The sequence below is a fragment of the Pelodiscus sinensis genome, chromosome 6, assembly GCF_052426305.1.
Source record: "Pelodiscus sinensis isolate ZL-2025 chromosome 6, ASM5242630v1, whole genome shotgun sequence".
In the NCBI taxonomy this organism is placed as follows: Eukaryota; Metazoa; Chordata; order Testudines; family Trionychidae; genus Pelodiscus; species Pelodiscus sinensis.
Window position 1 is genome coordinate 41,476,556 of NC_143057.1, and position 25,533 is coordinate 41,502,088.

Consider the following 25,533-nt stretch of genomic DNA (forward strand, 5'->3'; position numbering starts at 1 on the left):
ACATCCAGCAATATTTTTTTTTTTTGTATTTCTCACAAATGTTTCCTATGTAATCCAACATACAACAGGGAAACACTACAAGTGTTTCATATAAGCTAGTATACAATGAAAAACCAGGATATTTTTTTTACAAGTTACAGAGTTAGATACTATCAAATTGCCAATTCTTTAAAAATTTCTACCTTATACAATTGAGATGTAAAAACAAGGAAAATTTATTTATTAGAAGTACACCAACTTTCATCTTTATTTTGATCAGCAAGGCTGTCAATGACAAGGCTTCAGGTGTAATCTACCATTGTAACTCATATCACAAAGTTTTGAAAGATTTTATTCACATAAAGTCAGTAATACAGACAAGTGTGCAGCAATCAAGTAAATAGGGGCAAACACTTGCAACAAACCCAAACCAAACACAACTTTTGCATATGTTGCAATTTATTCCCAAGCAGCAAAGCTTTGAATCATGTATTTTCACCAACACAAGTCTGTATCAGAAGCAGATGTACTTAACAGCAATTTTCAATTATAATTTTCTTGCAGGGGGCAAAAAAAGATCAGTTTTAGATATTACCTTCATGAATATCTAAAAAAAATGACCACCAAGTATAGATTTACTAAATTTATTTTAAAAATCATAAAACATTTCTTACAAAAGAGCATTACATTCTGCACACTGCTCTGAATGAATGCCAGGAACATGAATGTGGACTACTAAGTCTCCCCTTTCAAAAAAAAATACAGTGTACATAAAGCAGGGTGTTCACAACAGTTACAGAAAAACATTACAGGATTACCACCAACTAACAAAATAAAAACCACTCTCTGCTGCTGTTTCAAAATTCCAATGTTAGTTTTGCACCACCCGCTTTCCCTCCCCAAATATCTGTAAGGAACTAAAACATTACATCTGGTGGACAGCAAAGATTTCACTACACCTCAAATGCAGAACACCTATGAAGCAGAGGAATGTTGGCTTTTTAAACAGAAGCAGATAAAAAAAAAAGATGCAGGACTCCTTCAGTTCTTCACTAGTCTTAGAAAAACTTTCCAGAATACTGCTTCACACTATAAAAAAGAAAAAATATCTTGCATTAGAATCCTTCAACATCTGCATACTGCTTCACACTATAAAAGAAAAAGAAAAAAAAAGCATGTATTAGAATGGTTGAACATATCGTGCATCAATATTTAGACATTTTAAAATTAATCAAAATTACAAGTTCTAAAAACACTTTCATATTTTTTTAAAGACTAAAGGTTAAATTCATGTTTCAGCATTAGTAGTTACTCTAAAGTCAACATTCAAATCAAATATTACAAAATATTTACTAGTTAGCCAACATGTTAAGACAGAAAAATTAAGCAAATTAAATCTAAAGCTGTTAATACTTGGCAGAAAAGACAAGGTAATGCCAGTAAGGTGTGAAATGCTGCATTAACAGCACCAATCGTTTTCAACTTGTCCTGTAGAGGCATGGCCTGTGCCATATGGCAGACTGCGATTTGTTGTCGATTTAGTTATCTAAAAACAACAAAATCACTAGTCTTCCACACAGAACTAGACCAACATCCACTGAAATCTTCTATATTTTCTACAGGCTCTATATAAATTTATTACAAGTAGTTTTTGCAGCAGTTTTCACCAGAGAAATGAGAGGACTGCTTGGTTAAGGCGTCTTCCAGCAAGATTAGTTTTGAGGGTGTCTTCATTTTAGTAAGAATGGAGAACAAAAGAGAATAAAGGCAAAACTACCAAGGGTAGAAATCAGATCCTAACAGTTATTTTTAAAACTCTGCATTCTAAAAGCTAAATCATATAAATTGATAACAACTTTATAATTAAGTGGGACTGCAACATTAAAACTTCAACTTGCCTGTTTTGCAGTAAATACTGTGCATTCTGTATCTGGTCCTGTGTGCCTGTAATAGTTATTATCCGGTCTTCTGAGCCTTCTAAAGGTTCGTCAATTTTGATCGAAGCCCCCGATTCATGACGTATTTGTTTGATCCTCTGACCTCCTTTCCCAATAATAGATCCAGCCAACTAGAAAAGTCATTTAACATTTTAATATAATCTCTGTAAAAGCAGTTACAAAATTCAAGGTATTACTGTCATAAATACAATTTTTAAGAGTGCCAGTGAAAATTACTCCCTCCAGGCCATGAACATTTGTCCACATTATTGTGAGAAAAATCAAATAGACTAAGCCAAGAAAAAAAAAAAAAATCAAGTGACTAGTTTATTTTCATGTCTCAAGATCAATAAAATATTTGTTATACTGAAAGTTATTTCTGTAAAATGAAGGGACAAAATGAACATTGAATAATGTGTAGAAGAAATAAAAATAAGCATCTGAATATTTCTGATTTATTTGTACAATTTGGGGAAGGTGTTTTAGAAAGCTATTACAAAAAGAAACAATTACTTACATCTTTGGGAATTGTTACTTGTGTTGTGATGATGGGTCCACCGAGATCACCATATGATCCGCGACCCCCTGCATAAGAATAGTCTGATTTAAACGTATGCATCAAGTCCTTATAATACTAAACATTAAATCGTGTGTAAAATGTATAAATATAAACTTACCATATCCAGATCCACCCTCAAACTATAGGAAAAAAAGAAAAAAGGCAGATTGTGTTCTTAATTAAGCATTCAGAATAGATCAACTTTTGTAGCAAATGTACTTAAGTACTCATTAAAGGTGTTGAACTGTTAACTTTGGATATATCTACAGAGCAAGAAACCTGTGGCTGGGCTTATACCAGTTGACTCAGGATCCTTGCTGTGCAGCTGTTTTACCGTTCTGTAAGTCTACAGAAAACATGAAATAAGCTCCTTAGCACAATTCCAAGTCAGCTGGTCTTTGCTGTGTAGACATACCACTTGAGGATTAACCACATTGTGTGCAAAACATCACAGAAGAAAACAATAGCTCTGCACAATCTTCCCAGACCATGTACCTCCGCCCTATTTCAGCAGAAATATCTAGAAATGAGAAAGCTATGATACGAAGAATATGAATACGCATACGCAAGTTAACAAAAAGAATGTTAATTAATAGTGGCATTTAGATGTGCCATCAAGTAGACATCTTACTGTAATGATCTACAAACATAAGATAATAATTTAGGACTCAAAAAGCTCAGCATTTCAAAGTTACTAAAATTACTTGGTTTGACAACAGCTCAGGTTTCACAACATTTTCCTAGCCCTCATATGTGACTTTCTGGAGTTTACAGATAATCTAAGCCCTCTCTGCTCACTGTGCCCAGGTTTAGGCAAAAGCAAGTGGAAAATGTAAAGAAGTGCTTTAAAAAGGTTACCCTCAGTACCTAGCCCCAACATGATCCTCCCCATCAATCCAGGATAGGAGCATGCTAAAAAGAATCAGAGCACTGCTCCTATAGAAGCCACTTAATGTGTATAGTGCTTTACTTAGTTGTTTTCCTGATTAAATACATGTTAACTGGTTCCTCTGTGTTATCACATGTAACCCCTTAGCCTCCTTTTTCATGCAGAAAACTAACTTGCTTTGGATACTTATTAACATTCAAATTGTAATTCAGAATATTAGTCATAAATATGGTAACATGCACAATGGTTATTCATTTGAAGAATTTTTAATTAAGTTGCTTCTTCAAATAATCTTACATTAAACTGCTACCCTGGCTCTTTGAGGACTATGCCAAAAAGAAAGCCATTAAGAGCCAACCGTTCAGTTAATCATCTGTTCCTAAGCAACCAATATGGTGTAATCATGTTATTTAGTTATCAATGCAGCAGAACTTACAGTAAAGCACAAAAAGAAAGGAGAATGAAAGCTACTGTACAGGGCTTCAAAGCTATGATTTTATGTTCTAGTTGTTCAAACACTGCAAAAGCTATAGACTGAACCATGCATACCCTGAATATCTGATATGATGTATATCCAGAATTGTATGTAATAACTCAATTTTAACAATTTAATATTAAAATTTAGCAGGATAAATCCAGTCTCTTATCAATAACTGGTTAGAATACAATGCCTCAGCAGATCTATACTGTTTAATGGAAATTTTGGCAAAGCAGCAGATGAGGAGGTGGTAGAATACCACCAACCTCATAGACCAAATGTGCAGGACTAAACAAAAGGGGCAAAGGGGAGAGTGGATCTAAAAAGCAAGCTATTGAAACAACAACAGAGTCTCTTTACCATTTTCTTCTTTGACAAGGCCTCTGCACAGTTCTGCTCTGGGATTTTAACTTCTCCTGGGGGATTGTACTAAAAATCTCAACACCAGCACTTGTTCTCAAGAAATGGGCATGTGAAAGATGTCCAACAAAAAGTAAATGGGTATAACTCTGTAGCCATATCTCTAAATGGCAGATTTTTAAAACTTCATAGTTCATGTATAACCTGTCATGGGCTGTACTTAACAGAAGAATTGCTCAATGTCCTTCTGTCTGAGGACATTCTTAATTGGCTAAAAAAGCACTCTGTCAAGCAGCGATTAAAGCAGACCACAGTAAAAAGGGAAAGCAGCAGCTCACTCACCAATTCTGGTGGTTGTATGTCATCACAGGCATCCACATGACACTGCATCATCTTGTGAGAAAGGACATGGTAAAAAGGGAGAGAAGGGGAACAAGAGAACATATCTGAGTCCATGTGCTCAAGCGGACCCATAGCTAACCAAGCAAAGATGTGTCCACATGTACACTCATGAGGTGTATAAGGGAACACCCCTTGTTCTCTCTCCCCCCGCCCCCAGTATGGATACAAAATGGAAAAGAGAATCATTTTGTTCTCAAAATTCTGGCAAGTGGAACATAAGCCCTCTGCAGAGTTACTTCTCCTTTACTTTACTCAAATGGCTCATCTCTTCTGTGTTTTTTTAGAAGGAACAGATTTTCCCTTTAAGGATGCAACCAACACATAGGGCACTCTGAGGTAGCTTTACCACCTATTGTCAGAAGTTACCACCAAGCATCAAAACATTGTGCTTTTAAGATTAACCTAACGACCCCTCATTTCAATAGTAGGTGAAGAATAATCAAAAGGGGAAAGCTAAGGAGCTCTCCTTTTTGCAGAGGAAATGCACTTTCCTTTTGTTAGTATCCCTACTCATAGAAATAAGCAGGGTGAAGTAATGTTTTATTGGGCCCAGGCTTTGTTGGTGAAAGAGAAGATTTCAAGGTTACAGAGTTCTTTTCTTCAGTACCCGCTCTGTGTATATATATTGTATATATGTGGGCAGAGTTGGCACCGAGGTTTGTTGCATGGATTGGTTCCTGAGTTAGATCCCTCGCTTTCACAGGCCTTGGGAGGCAGGCCACTCCTTACCCACAGACAACCCGCCAACCTGAAGCATAATTCTCACCAGCAACTATACACCGCACCATAACAACTCTAACTCTAACCTCGGTGCCAACTCTGCCCACATCTATACACCAGCAACACCATCACAGGACCTAACCAGATCAGCCATACTGTCACTGGTTTATTCTCCTGCACGTCCACTAACGTAATATATGCCATCATGTGCCAACAATGCCCCACTGCTGTATACATCGGCCAAACTGGACAGTCCCACGTTAAAAAAAAAAAAAAACACACCACACCCCAATAGACACAAATCAGATATTAGGAATGGCAATATACAAAAACCTGTAGGGGAACACTTCAATCTCCCTGGACACACAATTGCAGATCTAAAGGTAGCCATCCTGCAGCAAAAAAACTTCAGGACCAGAATTCAAAGAGAAACTGCTGAGCTACAGTTCATCTTTAAGTTTGACAATCAACTCAGAATTAAACAAAGATTGTCAGTGGCTAGCTAACAACAAAAGCAGCTTCTCCTCTCTTGCTATTCACACCTCCAGTTCAGCTACTAGAACTGGGCCTCATCCTCCCTGATTGGATCCACCTTGTCATCTCTAGCCTGATTCTGGCCTGCATATTTATACCTGTCTCTGGAAATTTCCACTACATGCATCTGACGAAGTGGGTCTTTGCCCATGAAAGCTTATGCTCCAACACTTCGGTTAGTCTATAAGGCGCCACAGGACTCCTTGCCGCATAAGCAGTGATATCGCTCTGTATTACATCCTCCTTCTGCAGAGCCTCATGAATAACCTTCTACAAGTAACTCCTCTGTACCCTGTGTTTTAGGACCAAAAACTAATCATCTATAGCATGGAATTAATATCCAGGGAACAGCTACACTAATAATTAACAATCACACTAAACTTTACTTTGTTGGCAATTAACTTATTGGGGCATTAAAAAAATTGGTATAGATAAGCAGACTAGAGCAAAGCTGCCATCAACAAAATGCCTTGTTTGAAAAAGACCACCATTCCCCATTGTTCTTACCGTCATTAGTGGCACCCTTAAGGCAGCTTGACTGTATCTATGCTAGTGAAGGCAGTGATCATTTGGTATGCAGGGCCAGGAGCCAGGGCACACTGGCCCCACTCCTGGGGAGCCTCCTGCTATCCTACACTGCTGTCTCTCTATTAAAGGCAGCAAGAGGAGGGGAGGGGGGCTGGAGTGCGTGTAGTTGATAGGATTAACCAATAAAGACTGGGCTTACTGATTAATCCAGTGGTTCCCAACCTATTTTAAACAGGAGACAGGAAAGCCAATTTATAAACTTTTGGCAGACGGGTAACGTTTTATTTGCATATTTATTATGGTAATTTAAAGAGGTAAAATGTTATTTTACATTGCATCTGTACTCACACAATACATGTTATAACGGATCAGTGTTTCAGATATCTACAACTCTAAAAAAAATTAACAGAATTCCCCTCTGGCTGCTGGGTGGGACAGCCCGGCACAGGAAGGGATACCCTATTCAGCAAGTAAAATTGTGTCAGGGGCATAGGAGCTGGTGCCCCCAAGTGCTACTATCAGTCACCTCTGCCCTCTCCACCTCTTGCCATATGGGGTGGGGGAGCTGACACTATCTTCCCCTCTCCTGTACAACCTCTGCCCTATGCTCCCTCCTTCCCCAGCCATGCTACTCTTGCTCCCATAATTTCCCTCCAGCCTCCCCTACCTGCACCCCCCTTCCCTCTCTGGACCCCCTCCTCATTTCCCCTCCATTGCACCCCTACTCCCATCTGCCTCAAGTCACCCCTGAATCCTCCCACCTTCCCTTCAGCAACTCTTGCATCCCCCTCCTGCCCCAAACATCCCTGTCCCCCCTCATCTGCCCCTCTTCATTCTCCCCCTCCCCCCCATGGCTGGCTCCCCTCCTCCCACACATGCTGGGCCCCAGGCAGTGATCACAGCCAGCACTGTTGGGAGCAGTCTGGGGCCAAACTCTCCCCCTGCAAACTCAGGGGGCCTGCTCCTGGGGGATAGACGGGGTTGTCTCTTACCTGCTCCCAAGCACTGTGCCCCCTGGGGCAGGAGCTAAGCCCTGGCTAGGCTGGAGAGTCCTCTTCTTGGCTGCAGCCCAGGATCTGGGGGGCCACGCAGCAGTCCCTGCTGGGGTTCGGGAATCCAGCCCGGAGCCTGGCCCCAGAGTCCTCAAGAGTTGCTTCCTGCTGCCAGGCCTGAGCCAGCAATTGTCCCCCCCAAGCTCCTGCTGCTCGATTCTAGCATGACATATGCCGCAGCCCGGCACTTGTCTGGCAGTTGGGAACCACTGGGTTAACTGTTTACTCAACTATATGCTAACATCACTAGTGAGGCTCGGGTGGGCTCAGGCTGCAGAGCCCCCTCCAGGGTTTGTGAAGTGATTTTTGTTGTCAGAAAGGGGTCACAATGCAATGAAATTGCAGAGCAGGGGTTCTCAAACTGGGCCACAGGCCCACCCAAGTAAACCACTGATTGGCCTGTGCCACGGAATCTCAGTTCCCCTAGTCTGGAAATGGTGAACCACAGCCAACATTGAGAGACACTCTGTGGCTACAGACACTTTACCTAAAGCGGTGTGGGCTCATACACAGCTTACCAGGGTGGGCTTGCGGCAGTCACATTGCTCTAGAGCAGGGCTACTCTACTTTGCATGCTTCGGGTGCCACAATAATACTCACAGCACATGCTGAGGGCTGCAACTTAAGTGTGGCTGCATATACAAGCGAAAATATATGCAAATAGCTTCTTTCACACTGACAGGCATGAATACAAAGCACTTCCCACAATGCTCCAGTGCTCCCAGCACCTCCTCCCTGGGGGCTAGAAACGCCAACACCCTGTACCCATCTGTTCTAGCCAGCCCATCCGCTTGTGTCTTTCAGTGCTCACCCCGCCTGGGAGATGTGCTAACCCTGACTTGTGGAGCAGGTTCCCAGTGGAGGCCACATTCAAAGGATCCCACCCGTGGGCTCTACGTTGCGCCCTGCGTAAACTCAAACCACACTGTGGGCCGCATGTTGAATAGCTCTGCTCTAGAGGCCTAAAAGACAATGGACTAGATTCAAATACAACATCTAACAGCATTTAACTAAAGACATAGTATAAATTGGTCACTTATGAAATTTCTTCACAAGGAAGGTTATAGGGCTGGCCTGCTCCCCCCCCCCCAAAAAAAACACAAAACCCCACAACCACCACACAATATATGATAGCTATTAACCGAGAAAACAGACTTCCTGAATATTCCAATTTAATAAGATTTTAAGTGAGAGGAACCAAACAACAAAAAAACCTGCCACAACTTTTCCTTCTAAAGTCACATGTTCCCTTCTCAGGATCTAGGAGACTCATAATGGTTTCTACAGTGTCAGGCAAATTTCATAACCCAAATGTCCATTTATCTTCTGTCCGGATAGAAAAGACTTAGAGTTCTAAGACAAGACAGTTGGAACTAATGTAGGAAATGTTGACACCAAAATTGCTGAGTATAAGTTGGAGATAAGAGAATAGTATGACTGCCACTTTTTTCCTTTTACCAGTAAGATGAAAGAAAAAACAGGTATGTTGATGTGTTTCACTTCCATCCAGCTACATGGCATCTGATTACTAGAGCTTTTCCTGCTCTGTATCAGAAAAACATACCTTTCAAGAAATCTGATCTATATAAAATGTGATCCTACTTTCTGAAGAAGGCCTTTTCATGGCTACATTTCTATCTATATTCATATTGGTTTTGCTAAGTCTCAGACATACTGCCACAGAATTGTCCTTTCCTGTAGTGAAGGTAGCTGGGAAAATATTATGCTTTTAGGTATCATTACTTCTACTGGAGCAGCCTCTTTGTATTTTACGTACACTCACACTTCTTAAACACCTGTACACAATTGAGGTTGCTGGGCTCTCAGAATTTTTGTTGGCCCTGAACAGGAAATGGATCCCAATCTGTATATATGAAAGCGAATAAAAGTTATAACATGAAGAGAAGTGAACTGATTTCTGTCAGGGATATAAAATCCCATTTAAATTGGTTAACCAGTTAAACATTATGTTTAACCAGTTACCTAATTAAAGGGAAATAGGGGGAGGTCACCATTCCAGCAGGGCTGGAGCAGCAACTCCATCTCGGGGCTGCTCCAACCGGACAATGCATTCTCAAGTCTTGAGAAGCATTTGTTCTGAGGGGAGCTTAGGTCACCAAACAACTGAAGGAAATCTCAATAAAAGTTGGCTTGAATGCAATATTTCCTGTCATCTTTTCCATCCAGCTCTTTAATTATTAGCAACTTCTATTGCCCTATTACATAGGGGCATTTTAACTTCCTATCATAACAGGTACTTGCCTTCCTTGAGTTTTCTGACTCAGCCAATAGAGTAGAGCATACCTTAGATCAGAGTTGCCTCAGATTCATCTCCCTGACACCCCAAATGACTCCACTCCTCCCACTCTCCTCTACAACTAACTCAAGAGTATTTAGGTTTTTTTCCTTTAAATCATACAGAAGATTACAGATATAAACACTCAAGACACAATTATAACCTTGAAAATAGAAAAATCTAATGCCTAATAGCCAAAGACTAAGCCTTTCTTCCTAATTTCGTTTGCTCCAGCTTTTTCCAGGAATTGGCTAGAAAAAGGAATATGCAAAAGCCATATAGAGGATTTGATAAAAATTATTCGCATTTCACCAAAGGCATTATGGATGAGGGATGTAAGCAACTAATTGACTGCTAGGTCAGGTGGTAGAAACTCAACTAGTTGCTCCCCTGAACCTGTGTCACCTCTATTAGGCTCTCTCTAGACTGTAGAGCTTTTCCATGATACCGAAGGTATCTGGAAAAGCTCTGCCGCATCCAAAGAACACATGCGCTTTTTCAGAACAGTTTCTGAAAAAGCGGACATGTTCTTTTGGCATCCCTGTATTCCTCTTGGCAGTCTAGACATAGCCTCAAAGACATGTAAGCAAGGTAGGCAGCACGAGCGCGTGCTGGGGCAGGAATGGTCTTTTAAGCTGGGGGGAAAGGGGGACCAGGGGAAGTAGAAGTGCAGCAAGAAAATGTCACAAGCAGGGATTGAAACAGTCCCACTCGCACTGGTCCCACTGCTGCTCCTCTGCCTTTGGAACGTACGAGAGCCACCTGCATGGGTTTCCACTGCCTCTCTCCCTTTGAAATATACAAGAGCCACAGGTGGCTCCTGTACATTTCAAAGGGAGAGGTGCAGTAGGATAGCAAGCACCCCGCCTTCTTGATTGAGAAATGCCATCAACTACTCAATTAGCTGATTTATCAAAATTTAACATCCAATTATGGATGCAGGGATGAACCAAAGATGTAGCAGATTCCAGTCATATGTCACTAAGAGTGGAAGACTGCATTGTTCTCACTAGATTACAAAATATCAGTAGATACCATTGAAGTCTACTCCTAATTCCATGGTTTCTGACATCCTACTCAAGAACCCTTAAAACTGCCTCAACTCACCATCTAATGTTGAAGCAATGGAAACAAACACTCAAAGATTGACTGTTTATGCTCAACCTTGCCTTATCACTAATTCAGTAATCAGGTAACATTAGAATTGACATGTTCAAGATAATAGAAGAGAAGATCTAATAAAGGAAAGAATCAGTATTACAAAGTTTCTAAGAGTAGAGAGAGAAGCCTTTTCAACAAACTCTTCAATCCTTGCTTGCTAGACAAGGAGAGAGATGATTTACTTATACAAAAGATCTTAACTTATCAGGGTAGACACACAGATTTAGATTCTCTCTGTGGACTCTTGTCCTGAATTCATTAGACTCCTTGTCACCATAAAACAAACGAACTTCATCGACAGAATCTGACAAACTGCAAGGGACAGAAGACGACTCTTGAAAAAGGCTGCCAGAGCACATACTTAATAGCAAAATTCAAAATCACCAGTTTAAAAAAATAAATAAAAATCAGAAGTCTAATCTTTCCTAATTTAAATAAGGACCTAGATGTTTGTGGGTATATTTAGAGACAAAAGATATGAAGAAGCCAACATGAATCAAATTTATAAATTCTGATTGGAGTATAGATTGATCTGAAGTCTGGGTACTTCCTGGATTTATCTGAACTCTCAAATCCAGAGGAAAAAGGAATCTAGTGAAAAAAACATGATTCCTCAAAGTAACCTGGATAGGTGACAACCTGCAGAAAAGTGGAAAATGACACCTCAGACTTGCACTGGTGGTCAAGTGTGCAACATCTGCAGCAGGCTCCAACAACACTAGAATGGAAAGCAACAAGTAATCTGAATGCTCATAAAGGGTTTGACTTTTAACTCAATCATTCTTAGATTGAGAGCCTCTCTCAGATAATGAACCCAACCTTAAATCAGAAGAGCACACCATCACCTTTTTCTGAGGTCATGATAAGTTCCAGAAGCTTCAAATATGCGATGCCAAAGAAAGAAAAGGAAGAGTTTTAGATTTTGGCATCATACATATTATATTGCTCTGTAAGGAACACTTTCAGGCAAGATATGCATAATGCTATTGGCCATGTTACTCATTTATATGATTTAATTGTGCAGACAAGAGTCAGCACAGAGTAGCTGTACATGAACATCAGTACAGCTGTGCCACTATAAGTTTCCCTGAATAGACAAGGCTGTAGAGCATCGCAGCTAACTACAAGATCTAAGATGATCTAGCACATATTTTAGAGGACCATTCAAGGTCATGTGACCACTTGGGGTGCTAATAGACCACAAGACAAAATAGGGAGCTAGTGAAGTAACAAGAGCACAAGATACAAGATCAGGAAAACACAGTGTCTGAAGCAGTAGTGTATGCTCTTTCTAGCCTGAGTTATAAATGTCCTTTTGATTGAAGAGATCCATTTGTACTGTTCTCATAGGTCCCTGTTCTCTAGAGCTTTGAAAAAACACCCTCTTCCCCAAGCTGGTATTTGAAGTAGCAATTATTGAAGGAGAACAAAATTTTTGTTTGTGAATACACAATATTAAGCTACCATACAAATTAAAATCCTTACCATTCCGTCATAACGGTCTCCAGGTCTTCCCCTCCGGTCATAAGACATAAGATCGCTACAATGGGGAGAGGGAGGGGGAAAGGGAAGGAGAGAGAAATGGCATGTAATTAAGTATTTTCCACTTCTGTAAGGTCAAATTTTTGTTCAAAAATACTCAGATTGATCATTTGCAACAAAAACTAGAAGCTCAAAAAGGAATTGGGTACCTTTACTCTTTAGAATGATTGTATACATCTTAGCACAACTCACCCGCCACGTGGAGGCGGAGGAGGAGGAAGAGGAAGATTACGAGCTCTGCTACCGCCTCTGCCACCACGACCTGGAGGAGGTGGAGGGGGTCCTCTGCGAGGGCTCATGTCATCATAATCTCTTCTTGATGGAGGCATGGGACGCCCACCACGACCAGGAGGCATTCGATCAAAACCTCCCCTTCCACGCATTGGAAATCCAACAGGACGTCCCCTTCTATCATCAAACATCATCGTGAAGCCACCATAGTCATATGTTTCATCATAGAAGTTTGGATCATATGGCTGTGCCCGTCCTTTGATCGGAGACTAATATAAAAAAAAGAGCAACCAATTTGCATTTGACTGTCAATTAATATACCTCTGCATAATACACAAAAGTATAACAATACTTTCAACTGCTAATTTAAAAAATTTGAAAGTCATCCATGTACACTTCAAGTACCATGCTTCTGAAGAGCACTTTTAGCAATCCTGGAAAATTATGTCCTCAGTTTATCCACAGAACAGGAAAAGAAGCAGTTAAGCATGAACTTCCCCTATTAGGCTGTCTATACTACCACTTACGTTAGCAAAACTTTTATGTCACTCAGAGGCGTGAATATTCCACCCCAATTAATGACAAATTATGCCAGCATAAGTACTAGTGTGCAGTGTCACATCACCAGGAACGCTTCTCTCACTGGGGTTGGATTAATTATGTCAACAGGAGAAGTCAATTGTTGGCACAGAGCCACTGGGCGAGATCTTATAGTGGTGGAGCTGCATTGCACCGCTACAAGCTCTCAGGTGTAGACAACAGCCTTACTATCCTTATGGAATAGTGATAGAAATGTAGCCGTGTTAGCCCTGTATTTTGCTTCAGCTACACCAGACTATGTAGCACTTTAAAGACTAACAAGATGGTTTATTAGATGAGCTTTCATGGGCCAGACCCACTTCCTCAGATCAAATAGTGGAAGAAAATAGTCACAACCATATATACCAAAGGATACAATTTAAAAAAATGAACACATATGAAAAGGACAAATCAAATATCAGAACAGAAGGGGGATGCGGTTACCTCCCCCCCCCGCCCGCCATCCCTCTTCTGTTCTGATATTTGATTTGTCCTTTTCATATGTGTTCATTTTTTAAAATTGTATCCTTTGGTATATATGGTTGTGACTATTTTCTTCCACTATTTGATCTGAGGAAGTGGGTCTGGCCCACGAAAGCTCATCATCTAAAACCATCTTGTTAGTCCTGTATTTTGCTTTACTCTATCCTTATGAATTTCAACTTTGCTGGAGGCACTATTCAAGGATAGGAGAGCAATTCAGTTTCTGTGCCCATTTCTTTCCTGATTTTCTTTCATCCCCATTCAATTTACAAGAAAAAGGGAAAACTGTCTTTTTGTGGAAACAATGCTTTTTTTAAAATTGTAAACAGAGTGTTTTCTAGAATTGGCCTGAAGCTTATTTAAATACAGACCACAAATTGTCCAATAGTTGTTTTTGATTATAAATTGCCATATGCTAGAATTGAAAAAAACTATCATGCCATACACCTCTATCATGAAGGCATCTAGGCCCTTACAAACAAAATAAGGATTTTTTAAATTAATCAATCTAAAAACATGTCACCTCTGATATAAGATCCAGGATAATCTTGATGCATTCCACAACTCTATCAGGCTTTCCACCAATAAGCACCACTCTGTCAGTGGAATGAGGACAGCACTCTTGAAAAAGTTTAATGGTGGTCTGAGTGTTCTGTTAAACAAAAACAAAACATTTCAACTAGAAATATTTTAGCACAGCTTTAATAGCTTACAGAGGAAAGTAACACTACATATATATATAAAAAACACACAAATAAAATAAAAACAATACAGTCAACTTCGCCTAGTCAATTTTTAGTAGTTTTGGATACTACATTTTGTTCCTGAGTTCCACTGCAAACATCTGAAAATGATTCTACACAACACTGTCAAATGCACAAACTGACGAAAATTTCCCCTCTCACCTTTCAATTATAGAACAACTCAAGACTGATAAGATTTAAAACACACACACACACACACACACACACTTTTAAATATTCAGCATCCTTTCAAAAACAAAGATAAAAGGATCTTAGGCTTTGTTTTTTAAAACCAAGCAACAGTGTGTGAAAAATAACGAAGAACACTAGAATATTCTAAGAAGTTAATAGTTTTACAAATGTAGGACTAGTTGTTAGGAAAAGGGTACTCACTCTTCATAGCCTTCCAAAAGCTAAGGACGAATTCCATTCTAGGTACTGACTTAACACGACATACCCCAAAATTTTTGCATTGGTGCCAATGCCATTCAACACAAAATATGGTCTTAAATACTATCTATTCATAAAATAATCAAAAAATGCTGAAGAACTTAATATATTTTCTAATGAGTTTTTAGAAAAGGAGAAGTGATCCAATTAAAAATGCACCATGTTTGAAATACAGGCAGTCCCCGGGTTACGTACAAAATAGGGACTGTAGGTTTGTTCTTAAGTTGAATTTGTATGTAAGTTGGAACTGGTACATATTGTAGGGGAAACTCTAGCCAAACATTTCTCCAGAGCTCAGTTTTATTCTCCCACACCTCACTTTCCTCAGTCCTTTATTCTCAAGCTGAGGTGTCTGCTGAGAAAAGCTGCTCCACGTCTCCCTGGTCTGCTGGGGGGCGGGGGGGCGCTAGCTTCGCGTCTCCCTGGTCTGCTGGGGGGAAGCAGCTAGTGCGGGGTTGCCTCACCCTGTTTGTAAGTAGGGATCCGACGTAAGTCGCATCCATGTAACCCGGGGACTGCCTGTATAGTGGACCAAAAATTCTAGGCCCATGGTGTCCACCACACTGGCCACATGTGGCTATTTAGTCTGTTGAGTGTGGCTAATTCGCTCCCACAGTAGCCACAGATAGCGGCTACTGCTTCAGAACTGACTAGGCACCACAGTTACAGGCTTTATAACCACCTGTCCCCAGCTCACTGTCCAACTGCAACCAATCCTCTGATAAGGTATTTACCAGTAGACTGCTGAGCTAGCATGGAAAACTGATGTGAAATCAGTTCTGAGTAAGTCACATTGCCAGCACTAAAATAGTAGTCACTGTATGCACCCATCATGCTGGAACCCATCTACCTATAAATACAGACATAATAAATAGCTTATAACACAAAACTGGATCAGAAGAGGGAAATGATGATACCTCTCGGAGTTCTTTAATTTTAGCACCCTTGACACCAATAATTCCTCCTGCCAGACTCTGGTGAATCAACAGCCTTAGCTCACAGTCAAAGTCACTTCCTTTGTAGTGCTGGTACTATAGGTAAAAGTACATAAAAATTTTGTACACAAAGAGATCAGCCAAATAAATATAATTAAAACTCTTGTATAAATATTTAGCATAACATTATCCTGATTCTTTCAGATCTTAAAAATATCTACATCTGGTCAGCAACTGCTAAACTATGTTTCTGTATTTGCTATACTTGGATCACATAACTACGCAGCACTCAGTAGGGTCAAATTGCAATATCATCAGAACTGATAAAGCAAAATGGAGTGTTGTCTACACAGCAGCATTATTTCTGAGTAATTGACATTATTCCGAAATAACATAGTGAGGTCTATATCAAGCAGTTATTTCAACAGAATGTCAAAATCATGTTGAGCTGAAGGACTGCTTACTCCCTCTCTTGTAACCCGCATTGTATGAGGAGTAAGGGAAGTCGGGGCAAAGAATGCTCTGGAAATAACTGCTGTGTAGACAGCGCCAAAAATCGAAATAAGCTATTTTGACTTAAGCTACACAATTATCATAGCTCAAGTTGCGTAGCTTATTTTAAGTTTAGCCCTGCTGTGTAGATGTGCCCTTCGTGCTCCATTTTTGTCTAGTTACTGGAAACATTTTAGAATTTGTTACTTTACATTTGTGTGTTTGTAAATAAGGCTTACCATTAAAAAAAATTACCTAATTACATTTTTTTCCTGATGTATCAGAATGCAGATAATTTGTGACCATCTGAATACAAAAATTAAACTCTTAAATTGGCACTAAAAGTTTGTAACAACACTTCCTTGAAATAAAAGTTTAATTTACATATGAAAAACAGCACAAAATGAATTGCCACTTGATATATTGTTTATTCTACATTTCTGGAGATGTAAATACAAGAAAAAGGCGTACCTCTTCTAAGGTAGGGATAATTTTCTTCAAAATTTCTCCAATTGTTTCAATATCCGCACTTATACTCAATATGCTGTCAAAGGCAGTACATGCCAGGTAACAAAGAGAAGGCGAAAAGAAAAAGCAGAAGTAAGTTTTGCATTCATAATTATTGAACTTAAAACAACAACAAACTTACTACAGAGTAGAATTTACAGTATTCCCCATTTAAAGTAAACCTGTTCACTGAATTTACAACACATGCATCTTTGTTTATGCCCAATATATACACATCATACATTTAAGATTAGGTCTTGCAGAGGCAGAGAGAGCAAGAGACAGAGCAAAAGACAGAGCAAGAGAGAAAATGGGCTTTTGGAAGGGCTCAGATTAAGTGGGCAAGAAACTGACGCAGAACTGAAAGTTGAAGTGAATATTCGTGTTCCCCACCACCACTAATTTAGGATATCCTCGCTATTACATAGGTAAAATTGGCACACCTTCTCATAGGAAAAGTGGGGATATGCAAGTGGTGAACATTATATTCGGAGTAAGGTTATGAGACCAGTTAAAAATTAGAATTTACTAATGGGGCTCTGCAAGAAAATACAAATGCAAGAGACGCACACACACACATACACACAAAAAACAAAAACAAAACAAAAACAAAAAACAAAGAAAAAAACCACGACAACACAAATGAGAAGTGAAGGAAAGTGAACCAGAGAGAGTTAATATTTCATCAGAAAAAATTATGAACAGGCAATGTTGGGGGAGCAAGGTGGGCCACAAAGACAGAGCGAGAGACTATTTTGAAACAATTTAATTTACAATGCAGCGAATATGCAACACTTGAAGCTGTGCTCCTTCCATTCAAATAAAATTAGTGGATTGTTTGGGTGGGCAACTCACGTAAAAGTTCAGTGACAAAAAGACTTAATGGGGAAAATAAGACAGAAAACTTGAAAAAAACAATACACCGTCTATAAGGGGATACTATTTAATTATATAAAAGGCAGGTAATAAAATACATTTCTCTCTTTCTAATCAGGCAGTGAGGCATAAACTGTTGGGACATACCGCTCGGGGCCACTGCTGTCTGGGACTGAAACACTGGCATTGTACTGCATTGGTCATTGGCGTTCGTGGATGTTGGCATTGGGCATGGGCATTCAATCGGAAGTTGTCAAGTATGGCACCCGTTTGGCAACGAGCACATTTTTGGGCATAGCCAACCAGGGTTTTCACATGGGCGTTCAGGGGCGGATGGGCCAACGTCATGATGGGCAACGCGGGGCAAGTCGATCCAGTACATGGGCAACGGAGATATATGGCCAAAAAAACAAGGAGAGGGAAAAGGGGGAAAAGCAATAAATTTTAATTTAATACAAACTATACTCATTACTCTCAATTAATGAAACAAGCTTAAGTTGTTCTGAAGACTAACACAATAACGGATTTCTACATTGACTGTGGCTTAACATATGGACCTTAAAACTGAGTTACTTGATCTAACTATACTACTTTTTACTTTTAGCATACGATGTTTCAGTAGCAGGCTGGCTCATGAGGGTAGACACAAAACCTGGTGAGATTCAGATTACTGAAATCCTGGGCAAACTGGGAAAGTTAGTATTCCAGATAATCTGGATTTAAAAATTATTTTCCTTCAATAAAAGAACACTAGCTGCCAAAGAAGTCAGTTAATATGCATACGATTCCTGACCATTTTCAGGTTTATAACTTTCAAAAACAATTTCCATAATTGTTTACAAAATTTAAAAATTTAGACACTAATGAAAAATATACAGACAAATCTGATACCAACTGTGAAATTATATACTACCAAATATTGCTTTTAAACACAAAGTGTCTTTCAAGAAAGAAAAAATGCTGAAATCATACCCGATATCAAGTACAAAGAGTGTAAACTAACGGAATTTCTTTTTAAGAAGTGATGTCAAATTTTATAAATATATTTTGTGGAACATTAATATTGAACATGTGTCTAATCACAAGAGTCAACCCACTATAAAATGTGAATAGTAGATAAACCATGATCATTTAAAATCTCCTTTCAAGTTACAGAATAAAATGTTTCTATGCTGTTCTATACCCATATTTAAATCATGCAATCTTCTTAACATTAATGTCTGTGCGCTTCATGTGCAAGCTGTTAAAAGTAAAAACAGATGGACAATTTTAAAAAAAGGAAGTTTAAAAATATTCATCTATCATTGGGTTAAGCCAGCCACCTGCAATGGTTTTCAGTAATACTATAACTGATTCACACATATGGGAAATTATGCAATTAAAGGGTTTTAAGCTCTGTCAATATTTCTAATTAAGATGTTAACTCATTTAAAGTGTATAATTTAGAGGAATCCTGTTAAAACGCAAAGAGGTTTAATACAAACCTCCTCCCACATTATACTGTAATTAAAACCCAGATTGAGTAAACTAAAAAACCTTGAGGTTATCTATTCTAACAGTCATTACAAATGGCTTGTAACTACACTACTGAGGTCTACAATTGATTGGCTCAATTTCTAGAAATGCATATAAATCAGATTTAAATGCAATGTTCTGAAAGAACTGTTAAAATCAGTTCAAAGTCTCAAATACTCACGTCTGTACGAAGTGCCTTAATATTTTTGCCACCTTTTCCAATCACTGCTCCAGCATTCTGAAAAAAATAAAAATAAAATAAAATAAAATAAAAAATATCACACAATGACTATTCCTTTTGAAAACACAAAATTAAGTTTAAATAACTTTTTTTTGCACTTGGACGCCTTTGGAATCAGTTTTTTAAAACAGGTTCAAATTAAACGATACTGCAGGAATTGAGACAAATTACATAAACTGAAAACAGATTGAAAACATTATCAGGTTCAACATTTGTTGTCGAGGTCAATGTCTGCCAGATTAAAACTGTTCAGCTTTATCCTTAATTGCCAGCACTATAAACTTGACTTTTAGCCTGTGCTATGCTCGACCACTTGTAATCAAGAGTCTTCAGTTCAAGTGTTGCCCTCAATTATACTTAAGCAATTTTAATTTTACTGCTTTCTTGAAAAGTATAAATCAAGTTATTGTAAGACAACACAAACGAAGGGGCCCTGCATATTCGGTTTATTCAATTTGTTTCATGTTTTGGCTTGGAAAGAAAAACAATTCAGTTAACTTTGCACAACACTGTGGATTCTAAATATGAACTAAAATGATATATTAAGTTATACTTATAAAAAGATGTTTTCTGAGTAACATGGTCCAATTTGGCACTTTACTGAGTAAGGCCAAATCTACGCTGGCGGAGAAAAAAAATGATTGTGTAAGATACACAATTCCATCTCCAACGTAGCTGGAGTAGATGAACCTTATGTTGATTCTTCTGGGGCAGCCCACCGTGGGAAGTAAATAGAAGAAATACACCTGCTGACTTTCCTTATTCCTCATGGGAGTACCACAGCTGATGGTGGTGCCTTCAGCATTCAATTTAGCGGGTCTTTACTAGACCCGCTAAATCAAACACTGGAAGACTGACTGCCAGAGCATCAATCTTTGGGGCAGTGAAGTCCTAGTTCTGCATTTCAAGTTTTTAATTAGCAAAATCATTTTGCAGAGGTCTACAAAATAAGTATGTTCAACACTGGTCAAAAATGCATCAAATATGTTATACTGACTGGTGTATTAAAATCATTTGATTACTATGTAGCAAGTAATACCACACTGAGAATGTTCTACACTAATTTATCTTCTAGAAATACCACATACATAAACATAAACCCCAACCCCAGTATTTTATTACTACATTTCATGAAAATGCAAGACCAATCAATGCTCAAATTATCATTATGGCTACATGATAATTTCTGAGAGAACTAAGGAGTTAGCCATAGCAAATTCATTATGTACTGCCGCCTCAAGTGTCACAGATAAAGAGAGACAGATACTCTATGGGCAAATCCTAAACTAGAATAAATTTACATCCACTAAGGAGCTAATCTGTACTTTTCCACACCGTTCTTTGTTTTCCTATGAGGGTAAATTCAACAGTTTGACTGTTGAAGCCCAGAGTTATCAAGATTTGGTCAGGTACAACTTCCTCCCCTATATTAAAACTGTGATCTCAATTTAACAATGAATGTTCTATTTACAGCTTTATTACTTGAGGTGAATAGCATTTGGTTTAAAATAACCAATTTTTAGTTCAAGTCCAGAAAATAGCCTGTACTTTAGCTGTTAATTCACTATTTGATTACTGGCTTAAAACATGAGACACTAAAAATCCATAAGTGCATTACAGTTCCAATCTAATATCCCTCTACCAAACCAGTGAAGTTTCATTTGATTATTCTAAAAATCTACACAGTTTGAAACTATTTCTGCCACTAAACTGCATGTTAGTTCTTCCCAACAGAGCAAAATGTTACACGATAAAAATTACAAAAAATAAAGGGTTTTCTTTTTACATTTTAGATGTAAAAAACAAATAAAAACCCAAGCGCTAAGTTTATATACTTTGCCATGAATGTCTACATAACTGGTCTAGCACATTTTAAATGGGGTAAAATATTTCAAGTATTTTTTATTTTCAAAACCATACTTTGCTCTGAAGCAGGATGCGTAGTTCTACCATTTCATCAGTGTTGCGAGATCTTTTGAAAGCCTGTTCTTCTTCCATATCTTCTGCAGGACGCTTTCCTACAGTTTCATCAGGGAAGAATGCAAACATCAATTTATCTTTCTGTCACATTCAAAATGTGTGCACTTTGATTACACGCATACATGTTTTTGACTAAGTTCTCTGCCTTATTAAGTTGACATCAATGTCAAATCCATAAGCTGAATATACTGAACATGGGTAACAACAACAAAAAAAATTACAATCCCAATACAAAAACAGTGGTAAAATTAAGATTTTTACAGACTGATGGCCTTAATATTTCAATCATTTATAATCTATGAAGCACAGTTTAATGCAAAACATTGGGAGTTTGTTGCTTTCATACAATTTAGGACTTCTCCAAAAGGTTCAAAAGTTAACCCCTTTACTGAGTACAATTGGAATAATCTGGAATGGAACAAGTCAAATATTCTCTTAAGATGGCATCAATTACTATGAAAACTGAATTATTACTGTTTTGAATTTTACTGGATTAGAATTTCCTAAGTAAGCAAAGCATACCATATAGTTCTTTTGTGCAAAGCATTAAATAAATAAAAATGCAACAATGCTGGTAGCTAGTACTTGCTTCTGTTCAATGAGCTGTGTACAGCTAGTTTAAATCCTCAATTTTGTCATTTGATTAGCATCTGTGTACATAAATGTACATGCACACTAAACAAGAACACACGGTATAAAGTGACAAGACAACAAAACCAAGGCGCTGAATCAAAATTCAAATTGTAACTTTATTGGACTATTTTGGAAATCTGAAAGTATTATAGTCAATGCATTAGAGGTAGTGCCTACCTACTTTCTAGAAAACATTCAGTATGTCAATAATTTATTAATTTTTTGAATGCAGTTAGTAAATAATTTTAGCCTTCTAAAATCCTTACCATTTGTCTCTGTGTTGGTAAAGGTCTCCTCTTGCGGTTCAGTCTCCATTACTACCTTTTATTTTTAGATTGGTAAATGGAACCTGTCAAAGAATAAAAAGGCTAGCACAAGTACTCTTTACAGAAAAAAAAAATAAGTTGTGCATCTTGCTAAAAGGAACAAAGACAACTGCTTTCAGAACTTACTGAGTATTATATATATCCTTGCAGAGCAAAAGTGAAGTGTTCTGGGCGGGATCAAAACCAACAGCCTATTGCTTCAGTAGCCTATGAAAACCAACATACATTAGTTTTAGTCTTGCTCATTCATGGTTACACAATCTTAAAGAGTACATCTAAGTTGATGCTTGAGCTTTAATTGCATACACTATTAAGCAGTTTTTCTTTAGAATGCAGACATGTGAGGCCTTATACACAAAGATGCAAACTACTGAATGTTCTCACTTCAGTTAAAATAGTTACTGAAATAGTGTTGCCTTTATTTTTAATGTTCACATGATGTTAGCACTATTACTGTATTAACCTTGCACACAACAAATGGGAACTTCAAATTCTAAAATTAAAAGAGCTAAATCAATCCTTATCACAGTACATTAACACTTGCACTTCAGATTTCTGCCTCTCTCTAACATGGGTACGTTTCCACTATCTGTAAATTAGGAGACACTACTGAAAACTACAAAGACAAATGCTAGTAACATTAATTTATGAGCCACTTAAACTTTCAATAGGACTTTTAAATGCCTATAAATAGGTCTACCTTAGGGAAACTATGAAAAGCACTGCACAAACACATTTTAGTCTCATGTGTACATGTACAACCATCAAACATTTCTGAAATCCTATTAACTATAAATAGATTTACATTGCAGTGCACATTTAAGCCACATTTCAACAACTAAAGCATACAGAAATAGTTTCTAAGGCCACCAAAAACTGTGGCAGTTTAAGATTCTTTATATTCTTTTCCAGAAGTTGAAGTTTGAATTCATTTACTAAAAAGATTAAACTACAAATGGAAAGCATACACTAATATTGTTTGGCTGATTTAGAAGGGACAATAGTTAAGAGCACTGAAATACAAAAGAATTTAACCTCAAACTAAATATAGTTCATTAATTCACAGTAGCAGAGGCACTATTCAGAAAAAGCATTATTCCATAAACAAGTACTTGGGAAGTGTCCAGGCTAGCCTCTGTAAACTTATCAACTATCTGAAATTAACTATTAACGAAGAATAAGAAAAAGGGGATTTAGTACATACACCTGCAATTCTATATTTCTTCCACAATTATTGAGGAAAACAGAAAACTCCAGAACGTTCAAATAAACTGAGAATATATGGTCGTGGGATGTAATTGGGAGATTTTCGAGCCTCATTTCTGTTGCTGCTATCACCACCAGGAATGCCCAGTAATCTAGGCACTGGTACACCCTGTATCGACTGAGCTACTCACTGGCTACTGGAATGCTCCCATATGTGTATGAGTAATTCACACTTGCTATAGTACTAAATTAGAAAGAAGCGATCAAAAAGCATTACACGATTAAAACAGCAAGCGAAAAACGCTGTATAAGAGCCTATATTCAACAGGGGGTGAAAGGGAGATTTAAGTGAGGGTAAAAAACTCCTTTGCGCATCGGGATGAGCTGGCGGAGGATAGGCACAAAAGCTGCAGCGCTCGATACGAAGCGGTGGAAGGATCGCCCGCCACCCCAACCCTCTCGCCCAATAAGCGGGACACTCGCAGAGAGGAGCAGCCCCGCCGCATGACTTGGCCACTCCCGCTGACGGCTGAGATAGTTGTCCCGCTTCAAGTGGCTGAACTACCACAGCCCAACCTGCCCGCGGACTACGTCGTGCTCCAGGGGGGAGGAAAATGCCGAGCAGCCGAGTTACATCGTATGCACTTCTCTACCGAAGTGACTCCAGATCTGCCTTTCTAGGCGGCAGCCAGGTCCAGGGTAAAGAAATGGCGGCTGCTGTAATGGCGCCTACGCGCTGCTAGGCGGGGCCGAGAGCGGAAAGCCACTACCACGCGGTCACACGGAGGCCTACTCCCTGGCTACCCGGGCAGACACAAAGGAGGCGCCCAGCGGCCCTCGCCCGAAAACCACCGCCTGGCCGGGCGCCTAAAAGCCGCCCAGAGAGAAATGAGCGCCCCGCTGGCACGACCGCTCTGCGGGCAGCCCGACCCAATAGAAATCGACACAGGCCAAAGCGCCCACCAAACGCCCCGATTGCGCGCCATGACCCGGCAGCGGTCAGACCCCCCCCACACCGCCCTAGCGAAGCGAGCCCGCTAATATTCTCCTCGACCTAACTGCAGCGGGGGAGGGGACTCAGCGGGTGCGAGGCCCGACACTCTCTGAGGCACTGGAGCGCTGACCTACACGACCCACGCCAGCGAACGGGGTGTGTGTGTGTGTGGGCAGGAGGCACACACGCCTATCCCCGTGCAAGAGAGACAGCACCAGACGGGGGTGTGTGTGGCAACAGCACATCGTGAGGGCGTCGGTAGGCCCATGGCCGACTCCAACCAGGCCGCCTGTATCGCTGTGTCATGCGGCACAGACGAACGGGCGTACACGGGGCCCGACTCCATTTATAGCTGGGGAAAGAATCCCACGCTGCGGTGCCCCCCCTCCCGCTAGGGCCGGCCACTCCTGGCAACATCTTACCGCGCTCTCTGGACCCAGGCAGCCCCGCACCAGCCGCCAGCCCCACCGACTCCGAATGTGCGAGAGAGAAAGGGGTGGGAAAGCACAGCCCCCCCGCTCCCCGCCAACGCGCAAACACAACAGCACTGTTAGCCTATTGGCTCAGCCGTCAACCGAAGACGGCACCGCATGTCTCTATTGGCTAGATAGGCTGCCCATCGCGCTCAGAGGCGGTTCCCACTTAGCCCCGCCCTCCGTGGTGGCTACGCAAGTCTATTTGGGCCCGAAAACCGTAGGAAAGGCGCCCGGCGTTATCATCCGGCTGTTCCGCATGGCGCCGGCACGTCGGGCATCCTTTACCTGACACACAGGCGTCACGATAAAGGCTGTGGCGACAGCAAGAACCCTCGGGCGGTGCAGCAGGGAGCAAGAGCAATCTCGGTCGAGTGGAGAGAAAATGGCGCTGGTGAAAACTCCGCCTCCCTCGTCTTCGCTGTCCGTCTC

At 39.8% G+C, this 25,533-nt stretch overlaps 1 protein-coding gene across 5 annotated transcripts; it reads right to left on the reverse strand.

The window, feature by feature from the left end:
• Positions 1-609: 609 nt before the first annotated feature.
• Positions 610-25,529, reverse strand: HNRNPK (heterogeneous nuclear ribonucleoprotein K). Of its 5 annotated transcripts, none has more exons than XM_006135879.5 (16): positions 25,390-25,529; positions 22,555-22,635; positions 22,369-22,451; positions 21,410-21,507; positions 19,430-19,486; positions 17,881-17,924; positions 16,822-16,894; positions 15,841-15,954; positions 14,254-14,382; positions 12,630-12,937; positions 12,381-12,435; positions 4,545-4,595; positions 2,594-2,615; positions 2,434-2,516; positions 1,878-2,047; positions 610-1,128 (listed from the first exon to the last, which is right to left on the reverse strand). In XM_006135879.5, the coding sequence occupies exons 3-16, from the start codon at positions 22,415-22,417 to the stop codon at positions 1,095-1,097; spliced, it is 1,287 nt and encodes a 428-aa protein (XP_006135941.1). In that variant the 5' UTR covers positions 22,418-22,451; positions 22,555-22,635; positions 25,390-25,529; the 3' UTR covers positions 610-1,094. The 5 variants fall into 5 exon arrangements, with proteins under 5 accessions (XP_006135941.1, XP_006135943.1, XP_006135942.1 ...); XM_006135881.5 differs by lacking the exon at positions 25,390-25,529 and adding an exon at positions 25,051-25,189 and having other exon boundaries at positions 610-1,068; XM_006135880.5 differs by lacking the exon at positions 25,390-25,529 and adding an exon at positions 25,051-25,189.
• Positions 25,530-25,533: the final 4 nt, after the last annotated feature.

Bases quoted from the DNA above. Each gene is read 5' to 3' on its own strand.
- HNRNPK (XM_006135879.5), bottom strand. From the start codon at position 22,417: ATGGAGACTGAACCGCAAGAGGAGACCTTTACCAACACAGAGACAAAT. The intron at 14,383-15,840 runs GTATCATCATTT...TTTGTTTAACAG, and splicing joins AAATTAAAGAACTCCGAGAG to AACACTCAGACCACCATTAA. The intron at 1,129-1,877 runs GCAAGTTGAAGT...TTTCTTTTATAG, and splicing joins CAGTATTTACTGCAAAACAG to TGTGAAGCAGTATGCAGATG.